Source organism: Argopecten irradians, chromosome 9 (genome assembly GCF_041381155.1).
Source record: "Argopecten irradians isolate NY chromosome 9, Ai_NY, whole genome shotgun sequence".
Classification (NCBI taxonomy): domain Eukaryota; kingdom Metazoa; phylum Mollusca; class Bivalvia; order Pectinida; family Pectinidae; genus Argopecten; species Argopecten irradians.
The window spans coordinates 29,417,690-29,433,904 of record NC_091142.1 but is presented as its reverse complement, the minus strand read 5'-3'; the positions used below and the strand labels follow the sequence as shown (position 1 = coordinate 29,433,904).

General features: G+C 34.0%; 1 protein-coding gene across 1 annotated transcript in view; it reads right to left on the bottom strand.

Annotated features, from left to right (window-relative positions):
* LOC138332011 (DNA excision repair protein ERCC-6-like) overlaps window positions 1-16,079 on the bottom strand; it is a 38,126-nt gene extending 22,047 nt beyond the window's left edge. The window contains exons 1-15 of the mRNA XM_069279927.1: window positions 15,977-16,079; window positions 15,309-15,459; window positions 11,793-11,983; window positions 11,007-11,200; window positions 10,219-10,344; window positions 9,471-9,636; window positions 9,160-9,285; window positions 8,872-8,964; window positions 8,013-8,194; window positions 7,403-7,508; window positions 6,733-6,851; window positions 2,014-2,227; window positions 1,410-1,523; window positions 713-761; window positions 153-342 (exon numbers count right to left, since the gene is read on the bottom strand). Of these exons, the coding sequence (XP_069136028.1) occupies window positions 153-342; window positions 713-761; window positions 1,410-1,523; window positions 2,014-2,227; window positions 6,733-6,851; window positions 7,403-7,508; window positions 8,013-8,194; window positions 8,872-8,964; window positions 9,160-9,285; window positions 9,471-9,636; window positions 10,219-10,344; window positions 11,007-11,200; window positions 11,793-11,983; window positions 15,309-15,423 (1,985 nt within the window). The 5' untranslated portion in view covers window positions 15,424-15,459; window positions 15,977-16,079. The remainder of the gene's footprint in view (window positions 1-152; window positions 343-712; window positions 762-1,409; window positions 1,524-2,013; window positions 2,228-6,732; window positions 6,852-7,402; window positions 7,509-8,012; window positions 8,195-8,871; window positions 8,965-9,159; window positions 9,286-9,470; window positions 9,637-10,218; window positions 10,345-11,006; window positions 11,201-11,792; window positions 11,984-15,308; window positions 15,460-15,976) is intronic.
* Window positions 16,080-16,215: the final 136 nt, after the last annotated feature.

The following is a 16,215-nucleotide window of genomic DNA, read 5'->3' as shown; positions in this document are numbered from 1 at the left end:
TATTCATTTGTAAGAGCCTTTACCAGTAGTTTATCAGGAACATTCTAGCTACATTTATGAGCATTTTGGGTTGTCCTTTATGGTTAACTATAAGGGTTTTTGGTGTTGGCCTGTAGTTTGTGATGGGTTATTTTGTGTTGCCCTATGCTTACCTGTAAGGGTTTTTGGCGTTGCCTGTAGTCTGTCGGGTGATGGAATCTTTAAACACCTGTCGTCTGTAGATTTTCTCCTCAACTGTTCCACATGTGATGAGGCGGTAGATGACCACATTCTTATCCTGTCCAATACGAAACACTCTATCTACAGCCTGAGCATCTGTCGCAGGATTCCAACTTGGATCAACTAAACAAGGAATATCACAATTAGAGAACAAGTTGGTCATATCTTCAGTTACTAAATTCTTATCATTATATGAAAATCTTTTCAAACACTTTTGATACTTTGATATTAAAGGCATAAAATGCTACTTATGTTATGACGGTATTAATACAATAATGAACAAGTACTGACAGAGTTATTATTCAAATCCTTTATGCTTCATCATAAAATGATGAAAAGTTTACAAAATGAGTGGTTTTTTTTTTGTTTTTTTTTTACATCTTTATCGGCACATCTTTTCTATTAAGCTGACATTTGCATGTAAAGAGATTACATGACTGTCATGCCATATATCAGATTGTGTTAGATACAAATCCTCTATATACTGACTTACATATGATTACACGGTCTGCTGCTGTTAGAGTCAGCCCCACACCACCAACCTGAAATAAGGTGAACAACATTAACATTAAATTAAATCAAAGCTGGATCAACTCAAAAATAAAACTGTAAGCCAATGACAAATTCTTCCTGCTATCCATTTTTGGGACCAGGGCAACCAGATTACATGTAATTTTTGAAAAGACAAAATATGATCACCAAATATGCAATGACTCATAATTTTTTTTCTTTCGTATTCATTTTATGCAACAAAAAGAAATCTGATATCTGGAAATATTTGTCATCCATTAAAACCCCTATGCAGCAATTTTCAGCTAAATCGGAAAATATCTAAATTTTTACCAATCTGAAGCCTATGCTATGTTTCCATGGTAACCTATGACACCATGTGATGTGTACAATAATAGGCATCTGCATGTTATATCACTTGACTAAGTTAACAAAATTGATCCAAAGACTATATATATAAATAAATTATTGACCTTTTTACAACCAGTGTGTAGTGACCTAGTTACCAAACTTTAAAGAGGACGAGATTGGGGGCGATGATAACTTCAATTTTCATTTCAACACAACATACAAAATATTAGTTGGCACAACATCTAAGAGGAATCAGGAACTTGGGAAAGTGAAAAAGAAATATTTACAGACAACAGAATTGGACCATAGACCAAAGTTAATGATCAAACCTGGGTGGTGAGTAAGAAAAGATTGTAACTGGTGTCGGTTTGAAACTTCTGGATTCTCTGGTCCCTCTCACAGATATGGGTCACTGTTCCATCCAGTCTCATTATCTTGTGGCCCTGTCAGCAAAAGTATTCAATACATTAACTACACATCAACTTAACATCACACCTTCTAAATGCATGTAATCAAAATCTTAAGAGAAGCTCAAGTGGACAAGGTGATGGTTTATTATGGATAAACATTCCACTTGATTTTAAAAAAATTATTACAAAATATTTATCTACACTACTAGACTTTCTAGTCTAGATGCATAATGCTAAAATGGGGGTTTTGAGATCTCAAAACGATGTGTTAAGTACAGTTTACCTTCAATTAGTCCCACCTTCTGGTGATTGTGACATCATCAAATTCACATCATAAGATGACGTCACAATCAGCAGAAGGTAAATTGTACTTTACCCACATTATTTTTTTATCTCTAAACCCCCGTTTTAGCATCTAAACTAGAAAGTTTAGCTGTGTAGATTAAATTTTTTTTGACAGTAAATCATACTTTATCCATGTCATTTTGGGATCTTGAAACCCCCGTATTAAAAATTGCCCTACCCTGTTTGTGGTGACCTTCTCTATTATATCCAGTATCTTGCGCGACTGTGAGAAGATCAGGGTGCGATGACCTTCGGCTTTCAGCTGTGTAAGTAGCTGGACGATGAAGATTAATTTTCCAGACTCATTGATCAAAATTTCGTCGTCAATGTTATGAATTTCTGTCGCAGCACTACTCAAACCTTCTTCTGATTCAAGCAGAGAACTGTCCATCCTTAAAATATTCAAATCCATAGAAAATGCAAATGTAATTGCTTTTATTAACTTAAAGTGTCATTCAACTGCCTATTTAAACAATCTTTTTATATCCAAATATTACTAAAAACCAAACTGAAAAATTCTGAATATGTTAAAGTGAGTATCCTTTAATCATTGTATCAGAACAAGCTAAGTAATGAAAAGTTGAGGACAAAAGAACTAAATCAAAGTACTGAAAGTACTAAATGGCTCGGTCTCGAAGATAGTAGGAATCTATTTATAAGGTCAACACTACTGTAGTTTTGTACAATAAGAAATAAATTTGGCTGGTGTTCCTTCCAGTTTGGACTTTTGAAGATTCCTTGGACACAAAGGTGTAAAATAAGAGACACATACTAAAATCTTGGAAGCCCATTCTAATATTTCCTATGATGTTATATGTCAAATGATTTTATAACACCTTTAGCATTTTCCTTGTTAATTTGATGTTAATGAAAATATCCATTCTGAATGGCTACTGTCATCAAGTTCCTGGTACCACAGTATCAGTTAACAAGTATTGTTTTGCAGCAGAGAAAGACAAGAGGCAAACTTTTCTATGTCAAAATGTCTTAAATATAGAATATGTCTGTCCTCTAGAAGACTTATCAATATCACCATGTGATTTTTGAATAAATTGGTCAATTGGTCTACTTTTAACAAGTTTTGTAATTATTCTTTTGTAAAACAGCAAGTTGATTGATATACTAAGTATCCGAACTTCAATTCAAACCGGATAACTTGTTAGCTCAGCATAGACCATGAAATTGTTTGTACACTTTCTTAACTTCAGGATTGTTTTACAAAATTACAAATGAATTTTTCTACAATTTTTTATTTTCAAATCCCCATACCTCTGATGAGTATAATAAAACTGTCATTACAAGTGAATCAAATATTTTCAGTTTAAGATGAACAGGAAGAGATACATTCCTTTATTTCTTATAAATAGCAAACACCGATTTAATTGTTTGTTCAGCAGGTTTATTTCCTTTCTTTAAAAACGCTACCATTAACATTATTTTCTGTACCTAGATATGTAAACAATTCTTATAAATCTAATTCTGTATTCCATAACATCAACTGGTGTTGTTGTACCGATTTACGTCTTGAGAATATCACAATTTTTATCATATGATATTAAGTTCTAATTTCCATGTTATGCAATATTGTTAAAATTCATGTAACATTTGTTGTAGACCATCAGATATTTCTGATATCATAACAGTGTTATTGGCAAATAATATGATAAAAAGTTTGGGATATATTTCAATATCATATACCGTAAAAACTGGTATAATTTGCGCAGGTACTTTTTAGGGCTGAAAATGCTTAAAAAATCTACTATCAGTATATTTAGCGCATCAAAAAATGGGGAAAAACAATGTCCAGGGAATCCCAAAACCGATGTATGAAGGTGACAATTTCAATGCAAAATATTCCCCATAAATGCTTGACAACTTGCACAAAAAATGTTGTATTTAGAAGAAATAACATATGAAAACCGCATTGTGTTTATTTTCTTTTATTTGCCACCGTAACCTGAAACTGAAATATCTAGCAGATGTCCAAAACATCGGCGGTCTGGTCCGCCGTACTCCGTGCACATGTCAATGTTTTAAGATATTACACATGAATAGTAATCAGGAATATTTGAAAAGAGTAGAATCAATTCACTTAAATTGGCACAATAAGTAATAAGTGTGTTTGAGATCATTAACAATCAACAGCAATCAGCTAGCAACAATCACAGTGTGCATAATTTGTCAAGATTTGTAAGACAAAATATTTTTTTCCACCAGGTAAGATTCTAAGTCATAAAGGTAGATTGAAAATAGGAAGGGAGATAAAATAACCAGATAAATATTTGTAGCGGGATCAGACTGGGTTGATTATCGGTGATCAGGTACATGTAGCTCAGTCGGAAGAGCTACATTTTCTTCTCTCCTGTTACAGAATTGGCACCCAACTAAATAACCAACGGCTGTGGTGTTTGAAAGGGTCTCGTATGTATTCAAAAAAGCAGGGAGGAGTGTAGCGGGACTGGACTGGGTCGATTATCGATGACCAGGTAGTTCAGTCGGTAGAGCACTCAGCTAGTGTTCGGAGAGTCCCGGGATCGAATCCCGGTCTTGCCGCTACATTTTCTCCTCTCCTGTTACATATGGTACCATACTGTGCATGTAGATATTCAAGGTAAATCAACAATGTTCGCTGATCTTGCAGAATTGCCTTACAGTGTTATAATGCATGTAGTAAATGTATGTCTCATTGGTGTGATTGATTTAAAGGCAGTTCATGTGGTGACCGAAAAAAAAGGTAAAATCAATACTTTCAGAGTGATCAGGGAACATTGATAGTCAAGGCGGGGAAAACATAAGACGACCTGTGTTATACAAATTAATGTTTAATTGATTTTCATTAAATTGTCTCGAAGGTGATGATTAGTGTGTTATGAACGATAAGCTTAATATGTTTTTGACAAAAAATATAAACAGCTAATGTCATATTGTGTTTTAAATTTAAATAATCTTTTATTTATTCATTTCATTTCAAGCATGTACATGTCATAGAATATAAACAAATATCAGGTATATGCTTAAATCATATCACAGTTAAATTCTTAATAAGGAATTTGAAGATGATGATAGTAATTATTTTCGGATTGAAAAGGATTACAATATTAAGCTTCCACAGTTGAAAATTACTTCTTTTTGTTCACACAATTCTTCTCCTAGACTGTTTCCAGTTGAAATGATACATGCATGCTGACATTCTGTAAAACATAAGGAAACAATAAATGTATTAACAGAGTAATTACTGAAAAGGCTAATATCATATAATTAAACATTTTACTCATAAATAGCAATACCAGCATAGAGGAAATATTATTGAAGTTTAATTCCCGCTGTTCTTCATTCCTCCTGTTCTTACAAATAAGAGTTTTGTCCTACATAAATTGATTGTAATATAGCAGTTGTTATATAATGTGCACAAAGAAGTATAAATATACACACGTATCATATGCATGGGTACAGCGGTAAATTAATAAGTTATACAGAAAATGATGGTGCTGATCATGAAAAGCGTAATGTCTATTTTGTTGAGTAAAAAGTTAAAAAAAAACTAACATTGTTCACACCCTAAGATGTAATCGCACTAAAAACAGTGATCATGTGGGCTTTTGTGTGATTGCATTTGTAAGACTGTGCCAGGTGGTAGAGATTAGTTCCGCTCGAGTGATCACACAATGCAAGTGAGAGTCGGGAATATGTTTATGTAAGTTTTAATTGCTAATCTCTGATGCTTGTTGGTAAAATATAACTCAGGATAATTGCTAAACAATTAACAGTTTTCTCTACATTTTTACAGATTGAAACAGCTTTTGAAGTGCCGTTTTACGGAAGAATTATGAAAAAGAAATCGACATTTTCATTGATCTAGTAGTTCAAAAAATATCACTTCGAGTTATATGAACATTCCATATATGATTTATGTCATTCGGCCAAAAATTTACTTTGTATTACCTAGTTTAATGAATATGCTGTATGTATATGATCAGAACGTCAAGCTCCTGTGGTGAAAATAACTAAAATGTTTTAAAAGTATGGTTTAATGGAAATCTCTGAACGTGCTTTAGTATATAGATATAATCTGATATTTATACATGTGCTTATGAAATTATCGATAATTATGGATGTGGTAAATATTCATACCTTATTAACTGCCGTTAGTTTTAAGATTACGCCACCTTGGACATTTACAAAATGTTCACCGTCTGTCACGTGCTATTTTATCAGTAGACCAAGTTTGTCCAAAATTTTGTTAGAGTTGTCTTTCTTCCATTGTAGTAAATCCATGTGCCATAACACAGCCGTGATAAATGCATCTTCATTTCGCCATGAAATGTATTTGCTCCGAGACAAATTTGATTCAAATTACAAAATTATGGTATCAATTTTGATGTTCGAGGTGAAATATTGATTTCATTTTTTCCGTTGCGGGATGACTGTCGCTAATAGGGAGTAAACGTCTGGGGGGAACCAGCTTCGGAGCGAAGCATTTTTGGGACGAAACGTCTTCATTCATTGTAAACACCATTTTGGGGACGAAAAGTCTAGATACTTTGTAAACAATTCAGGTGAAAATTTTCAAACAGAAGATCTTTTGGATAGTGTATATAGTAAGGATATGAAAGTTGTAATATACTATTCCTATTTCAACGTTACAGATATGCTTATTTCAGTAACTTTCATATTCAAAATTTGCTATTTAAAATTCCTGGTAAAATCAAAGTTGTTGAATACACTGCCGCTAGGAGCGCTAGTATCTGCGAGCAATTTCTAAGCCAATCATATTGAGGAAATTGACTGTAAGAGAATTTTGCAACCACGATCACAATGGCGAGGTGACCCTCGAATTAAAAAATGGAGGAAATTACTTCCACTCACATGGATGATTGATGATGATTTAAATACTTACGCTTCTTCTCCGTCCAGCCCTAACTGTGCACATGCTCGCTTAGACAGAAGACGTGGATGGTCAGTAATCTTCTTTAGGACAGTCAGAGCTACCAGTGGGGATTTCTTTGTCATCAGTAGCTACATGTCGACAATTTAAAGTTATATAAATTTTTATATACCTGTTATGTATTATTAAGTAGAGCTTTGTTAACACTTAACTATCTTCAACTGATAAAAAGAAAAGAGGGCTTATTGGCAAGAGGAGGCTTATTATTGGTAAATTACGGTACTATGGATATGTTCTAATTCTTTATTTCTTTTACAAGGATTGCAAACAGCCCTAGGGCCACTAGATGCTTACTACGGATATCACTGACAGTCCTCTTCAACTGAGTGCAGCTTATCTATTACAGTCCAATCTGTCTATAAAAGACCATCCTATGGATAGAGGAAATATAGTCTTTCTAGCCACATGGTTATTGTCCAGAGATTGAATCGTGTTAAAATTGGTTGTTTGGGACCTAGAAAAGTGGACGTTATTATGCAGGTGGGCTTCATACAGAGGTGGTCACTAAGACAGGTTTTACTGTTTTATTTTAATTGATAGTCCAATTGATCAATATTTATTGTGGTTGACCTCCTACATTGACCGAATAAAAATAACACGACAATTGACATGAGTGACTCACCTCTTTCACGGAGTCTAATGAGAGGAAATCCTGGTAGATCTGTTGCTGGGTTCGTGTTAGAAACAGCCACACAATGAAGTCATTTTTCCTTGTCATAGTCGGCATTCTGGAACAAAACATAAAGGTAAACAATTTGCAATACTGTATGAGATGAAAGTGTCATTCATTGAGTCAGCAAAATTTCAGTTACTTTGATTTGAGACTTTTACCATAAATATAGGAATATTTTTTGATATTAAAACAGACTACATAACTCACTAAAGTGAAATAAGAAATGATAAGTTCAGAAAATATGTAAATAATCTATCTTTTGTAAAGTTTTATAATCCTTATAAAATAGAAATATTGAAATATTCTATTTTTTGATTTTCAAAATACATCTGGAGTAATAATGTTCCAATCATTTCTCTTTCTCACAAAAATGCCTTTAATATTAAACATTGTTATTATAATGAATAAAAGAACTTTTAAAATATGTAATTAACTAATTCACCCCTGAAGACACATTTAGACTCTTCCAATCAAAGACTAGACCAGTCCATTATGAAATTTCAGGGGTGAATGAGCTAAAGAATTCACTATGAACTGCAGTGCAGCATGTCCTCCATACTTAATTTGTTTGCGCTCCTGGCCGCTTTCATCTTCTGAAGATTTATCATCAAGTGTTTTTTCTTTCTTTGCCACCTCTGCCTTTGTACGTCGGAGGAAATATGGCGCAATGATCTTCTTCAGACTGTCGGCCATCATCATTCCGAGTTTTCTCTCTCCAGCTGTTGCATCACGCTCTCTCGCCTGTACAGAACAGAAACATTTTCAAGTAGGGATAAATATCAACCTGAGGAATGTTTAATCTTCTAATTCAAAATTGTAATGAACACTAACAGATTTTGTTGTTCAACAATAAATTATGTTCACAGTAGTAAGCTATTGGACAAGTAGTGATGGCTCTGTGTGTTATTATATTTTTTATCTTTAATTTCGAGATAATGCAATGCCGTTTTAAGTGTAATTAAGTTCTATAGAAAAGACAACATAATCCATACAAACTCAAGCCAGAATCACAATTCTATTTGTAGTATAAGCTAGCGCCTTTAATAATTTTTATACTGTGTAGCTGGTTATGTACACATTTCAAAACTTAAACTTTGGAGTGAAAGAAAGTTCTATAGAAAAGACAACATAATCCATACAAACTCAAGCCAGAATCACAATTCTATTTGTAGTATAAGCTAGCGCCTTTAATAATTTTTATACTGTGTAGCTGGTTATGTACACATTTCAAAACTTAAACTTTGGAGTGAAAGAAAATTTGAGCGGATAAACATTTTCAGAATTTGCAATAAGTGCATATATGATACAACCATTTCTCAACATTTTGTGATCATAGAAATGTGCCACAAAATCGTGAAGATATCATTCCAGCCAAAATGTCTAACTAGCTATATGACATGCACATCTGTATACCATACCCTTGTAATAGGAGTATCATATTCCATCTTGAAAGTTCTAGCTGTTCCCAATAGTGTTCCTTTGTGAACAAAATCAAAAAGGGCCCATAACTCCTGATAAAATAAAATAAGCATTTAAATCAAAATTAAATGATATCTAGGTCTTCAACTCAAACATGAAAAATTTAGAAAATATTATACTTTTCTAAAAGGATTATGTTTTTTTTGTTAAACAAATTATTTTCTTAAAAAGGCATTAACATTTCATAGAAAGGCGTTAACAGTTATTGACCAGAATAAAATGAGCACCTTGAGATTATTTTGCACTGGTGTTCCTGTCAGTACGATCCTGTTCTTGGCGCCGATGGCATGCACTCCCTTAGTGGTCTTTGTAGGATTCTTTATCTTATGACCTTCATCTAGGATCATATAGTCCTAGAATAGAGAAATGTTCAAAATTCATCACACAATCATGTATTCCAAGAATACTGAAAAATCCAAAGAAATTTTGCATAACTTTCATGGCCTTTTTTATAGGTAGATAAGTATCAAAGATAGTAGAAAAAAATGGTAGTTTCTAACTCAATGATAAAAATAAAAATTAAGGCTACATTTCTTACCCATTGAAACTCCCTTCCTTCCTTTTGACCGAGTTGCTCGAAGCTAGTGACCACCAGTCCGTAAGAGGTCAGACAGACCCCTCCTCGTCTCTGGACCTTAGCTAGGGCACGCTCCTTCTCGCGTTTACTACTCCCATGGAACAATGTCACTCGTATACCAGGTGCCCTGTATCACACCACCAAAATGGTTTTAATTTATTAAGCTATTTCCCCAAATCATCAACACAGAATCCATCAAAGACAATAATTCTTTTGGATAGCTCTTACATTAACCAGATTAATAGTTTTTGGAAACATTTATGCAAGGTTTTAGTTCTATAATAGATAGAGACATTTGAACATATAGAGCGTACGATTTCACTAACATTAAACAATGTACTTACACATTACATAGACATTATATAGACATTACATTGACATTATATAGACATTACATTGACATTATATAGACATTACATTGACATTATATAGACATTACATTGACATTATATAGACATAACATTGACATTATATTGACATTTATTCATTGGAATAGGAATTGAATTTTCCCAATGATCAAAGAAAATCCATTTCTCGAAACCAGTCCTCAGTTATAATTAAGTTTTAAACAATCATATGCCGTTATTGTTTGAAAAATTGATTCAAATATGGATTCATTATCAATTTTGAACAACATGCATTTCATTCAGATATCTTTTATTTCATTTCTGCAACATTACGTGTGTACATACCAGAGAATAGCCCTTACCATTTTTTGAATTCCTTCTCCCAGTTACTGATTAAAGACACAGGCATTACGATGAGAACTGCGTGAACCTTGTCCATGTCAAACAATCCTGACAGGAACGCTATCATCTGTATGGTCTTTCCCAGACTGAAATGTGTACAGAAATCAACAACTGTAAAACTTCCACTTTTGTCTCTTAACATATTTTTCCAGGCATTTGACACTATTTTAATTCAATGGTACAATAACTACTTTCTTGTGGCTATATTTGCTTAGTTATCACTTGTACTATTAGGTAGGGTGATAGAATTATAACTTCTGTCCCTTATTTCATGATGCAATTTTCCCTTTCATTTCTAATACTGTTAAGATACTTATTTTAGCAGTAGTTTTATTTTAGCACTTTTCCTGCTTATTCGTGTATAGTGCTAAATTATGTAAAATGGTATTTCCCGTATTGAACAACCAAATTGTGCTCATTTATATCTGTGCCAATTAAAAAACATTTTTACGTATTTGCACTAAATTTTGAATGTTCTAAAATAAGTAAGTTTACAGAATTCTTCCCCAATACAATATATCCCTTGACAGTGTTATATTTTTCACACCAATTAGAAACATATTGGGTTCTGACAAATACCATGTTTTGACTTGTAGTTGCTTTTCTCATTTATACATATATATAAAATGTATTCTATTGGAAAAAAGAAGTCATCATTTTATTACCAAATTCAAGTCCTATACACTACATTTGATAGTTTTCTAAGGTTTAGCCAGGGTTATTTTACCATTTTACAAACAAGCCTTACCCCATGTCATCACCTAGGATACCGCCCTTGCGTTTTTTGTGTAATGACCAGAACCAGAGAACCCCAGCTTTCTGATGGTCATACAGTTTGTTATAGAGATCTTTGTACAGGTAGAATTCATTCCCTACCAACACCATCCCATTATCATCTTCCTCCTCAGACTCTTCCTCATCGCCATACTGTTCTAGGTAGGCCTGAAATCATAAAACATATCACCGTACTGTACTAGGTAGGCCTGAAATCATAAAACACATCACCGTACTGTTCTAGGTAGGCCTGAAATCATAAAACATGTCACCGTACTGTTCTAGGTAGGCCTGAAATCATAGAACACATCACCGTACTGTTCTAGGTAGGCCTGAAATCATAGAACACATCACCGTACTGTTCTAGGTAGGCCTGAAATCACAGAACATGTCACCGTACTGTTCTAGGTAGGCCTGAAATCATAAAACACATCACTCTACTGTTCTAGGTAGGCCTGAAATCACAGAACACATCGTCATACTGTACCAGGTAGGCCTGAAATCATAAAACATGTCACTGTACTGTTCTAGGTAGGCCTGAAATCACAGAACATGTCACTGTACTGTTCTAGGTAGGCCTGAAATCACAGAACATACCACCATACTGTTTTAGGTAGGCCTGAAATCATAGAACACATCTTCTACTGAGTTTTACACATTGTCATGTATGATCCTTTGTAGATTTGAAGTAATTAAGTTAGACTTGAATTCATCAAGTTAGATATAAGTTTTTTTTAGATCTGTAACATCTGTAGCATACCTCCATCTTTTGTATACGTCGGACCAGTTTGTCCTTGTGGTGGATCTTCAGTGCCCGCTTGTTCATTTCCAGAGCCATTCTAACCTGTCCATCAGCTGCCAGCTGTGAAGCTTTCGTGACCAGGCGATTAAATTTCACCTGCTCATCATGTGTCAATTCCTCTTCACTCATATGACGAGGCTTCACATTTTCTGTTCAGATGATGACAATGACAAGATCAGCACATTTATGAGAAAATGTATAATTTTTTTCTATCTCAAACAATACGAATAGAAATTTGGCATTTTTGAAATAACAGAATCCATATCATGAAGTTAATGTAGTGTCTCATTAAAAAAATAAAACACACCAACAATGAATGAGATATTCTTCATTATTCTTTCATATAATTTTTTTCAGAATTAATAGTTAAAAAGTATTCATTTGAGATTTTATTTTTACAGTACACATCTATTTCAAGAAAGCATGTGAATCGAAACATGTGCGCTCAGTCTAAAAAACATAAACAGCACCTAGTAGTTTCCTTTGTGTATCACCTACTAATATGTAAATGAAGCCCTTACCTGTAAATGCATATGGGGCTTAATTATTTTAGCATGAAAACATGTCAACTCCACTAAGCTGTCATTTAGATGTTTCTCAAAATAAAATATCCACACAAGTGAATTGAAATCCAAACAAAAATATATCCATATATCTCCACGTATAGTATAATTAAAAATGTAATTGTAATTAATTGCAATTAATTACATTTTTTCAAGTAATTGAAAGTAATTTGTAATTAAGAAATATTTCAATTACATGTAATTGTAATTGTAATTAATTACATTATAAAAATGTGTAATTAACAATTACATTTCAATTACTTTTCAATTACATTTATATATTTACTAATGTCTAAATAATTACCAAGATTAATGAATGTATGACATTTATTTGGCTATGTAGAAATTTAAACAGGTAACATATGTGAGACCTGTTTTACCTGTAGTTTACCCCTCAAGCAATATACAAGCTAGGTGTGAGGTGTGAAGTTGTGAACACAAAGCCTGTGATTACAACTCACAAAGGTCTTGCTTATATGACACCTGTTGATCACCTAATTAGCAAATCTAATGAAGGCAAAAATATTGATGATAGCTCAGATTTGTCTTCACTGCCCCTGCCAAGAAAATTTTAACAGAAGACTTTAGTGAAGATTGCAGAGAAATATTGTGACCCATTAAAGTTCTGGAAAGATTATTCTTGCAAATTTCTAAATTCGTCTTTTTTAGCTAGCAACTACTTAGCTATACCAGCCACTTCAGCTCCAGTAGAGAGATTGTTTAGTGTTAATTGCTGGCAAAGTATTCCGACCAGACAGATACAGACTGTCTGATGATGATTTTGAGATGCTAATGATGATAAAATGCAATAAAAAATATCAATACCTGGTACATAAAGCTGACGCATTTGACAATATTACTGCTAGGTCCAATAAAAATCTACAATCCAAACAAAAATATATCCATATATCTCCACGTATAGTATCATACTCTATGTGGTCGATTGGAAAAACATGCCGGTCACATGCACATGACCACCTGTTATATATAAACTACTAAGGACACACGTACACATGTACATGTAAACCTAGTGTATATTGATGTGTTTTATTAGCTTGTTAGACATATTTTGGGATCTAGCTGACAATATTACTTCAAAGAAACCTTGTCAGGTGAGTGCAGTGTTAAATTTCAGTTTGGTAATGTAATCTGCAGTATCAGGGCATCATGTGTGAGACAAGATATGTTTAGAATGATGTATGTGTGTCAGGTTCCGTGCTTTATATAGGGGGTTGGCCAGTAGAATGTAACTAAGCAGAGCAAAAACAAACTGGTTACCACTTCTTTGGATATAATTGCAAGATCAGCAAATAACTGGGGATCTTAGAAGCAAGTGATTTCTATAATAAATTGATGAAAGAAATTTATACACAAGTCAGAACCATTTTTTGTGTCTAATAATTTCATATCTACATAAAATGTTAATAATATAAAATAAATGTATTTCTTTTAAAAAATACAAAACCAAAAGCCATCGTTATTTGTGTACTATGTATGCATATAGCCACGTATCCCACTCTTAATCTGTCGTACGGCAAATTATGTTTCAAAATGCCAACCAAGGATCAATATCATCTACGTTCTTGGCATAAAAAAACTATGATAACAAATAGTTGTGAACATTTTAAGAACTAATATAATTGTTATTTTGTATATTGTGTGTTTTCTTCAACAAGTCTTTGCTTTCTGACTTACAGACGTGTGTAACAACCACATGCCCGTTCATGTCTAACTTCGTGCACAATGTCAAACACGTGTAAATGGCATGTGCCGTAGCCTTTATATCTTATACCACCGACGATAAATTCGAATAGATTCACATACATTTAAAATACTTATAAATTATCTCACTTTATTGTATCCGAAACTCAGAGCGATATATATTCTGCATGCGAGACCAGTAAGGTAATCGACAGCATACGTACATCTACCCAAACTCAAACTGCATGTTTAAAAGCGTGTGGCTAAAAATATATTGCATTACAACACTGAAGTTTGATCTCCTATAGAAAACCAATGAACCATTACATGACTGCATGTACCCTTGTGAAAGGTGTTCAGGTAAACTCCCGTGGCTATGACCTGGCAGCCGTCATTATGACAACACACACTAGTGTTATTCGTCATTTGGCAGTGTGTATTTTAAACATAGCTGTAGCTGGCCTTGGATTTTCTTGGCACATGGCAACAATTGTCCGGATTATTGCGGAATTTATTAACGAAAAATTACATTCCGTTCCCAAAATAGAGATTCGATTTCAGAATACGCATTTCCGGACTAGTGAGTATAAATAATGTTAAGGAAATCCGTTCCCTGACATTTCCGTCCGGATTGCGAGACCAGTAAGGTAATCGACAGCATACGTACCTCTACCAAACTCAAACTGCATGTTTAAAAGCGTGTGGCTAAAAATATATTGCATTACAACACTGAAGTTTGATCTCCTATAGAAAACCAATGAACCATTACATGACTGCATGTACCCTTGTGAAAGGTGTTCAGGTAAACTCCCGTGGCTATGACCTGGCAGCCGTCATTATGACAACACACACTAGTGTTATTCGTCATTTGGCAGTGTGTATTTTAAACATAGCTGTAGCTGGCCTTGGATTTTCTTGGCACATGGCAACAATTGTCCGGATTATTGCGGAATTTATTAACGAAAAATTACATTCCGTTCCCAAAATAGAGATTCGATTTCAGAATACGCATTTCCGGACTAGTGAGTATAAAGAATGTTAAGGAAATCCGTTCCCTGACATTTCCGTCTGGATTGTAAGTTTTCCGAACTATCAGCGTCCGTATTATTGCGGGTCCGCTGTATTACAGTATTGTTTCACATTTATTAATTTTACATTCCCAATATTCATGTTGATTGATCATCTAACTCCTGTAGATTTGTATACAAACCCTTCGTATCAGCATCTTCTATTGCACGAGATGACAGGCTATTTTTGAAATCGGGTTCATCTTTGAGCTTGATGCTATTCAATGTATTGCAAGCATCCTTCAGAGCGGTCTCCATTCTTCTTACAGCTGGGGTATCACTCACAATAAGAGTCTATAAATAATAAACACTGATAAAAGAATTATCAATCAACTATTCTGCAAAAGATAACGTATTACAACATAAACAATGCAGATCTAGCTATATAGAGGGACCTGATTTTCAAACTTTGACTAACAAACAATAAGATCGCAGCCTGTCAGCAAAATGTCATTAAGAGCCAGCACATTACAGCAGGACGACTACAAAAAGATTTACTAAGCCTGCTTTTCAGTAGGCCTAGATGTCAAAACTTTTTTTTTAATTTCATTTGAAAACTTTTTGATATCCGACCCTGACAAACGTGGATCTCGCAGTCCGTATAAGCAGTCAAATTATGAACGAGAGTAGACATGAAGGCATGTCGTTACTCATTTAATTGTGATATTGTTGCAGTCGACGCTGGTCGATGGGGTGGAAAGATGAACAGATGAATTTGCACGTTTGTCACATTTCCTCTAAGTTTTGATTTGTGCTGTTTTATCCAATTATGAAAACAGAGTATCGATAATGCAAAAATAGATTAACCTACCTTTGTCTTTGCGTATAACAAACAGATCAGAACAGCATAATATTGTGATTTTTTTCAGTCTTTGAAAATTCCGCCATTATTCTCATGATGTCATGTGGAATTTATCACCGAAAAGCTAGAAAGAAACCCTCTGTACGATTCAAACATCTGTGTGATCTTTCGTCATTCGAACTCTTCTGCGTATGAAGATACGATTAGCCTTCGACGAAAATAAAAGTGATGAGTGCTGAAATGCTGAG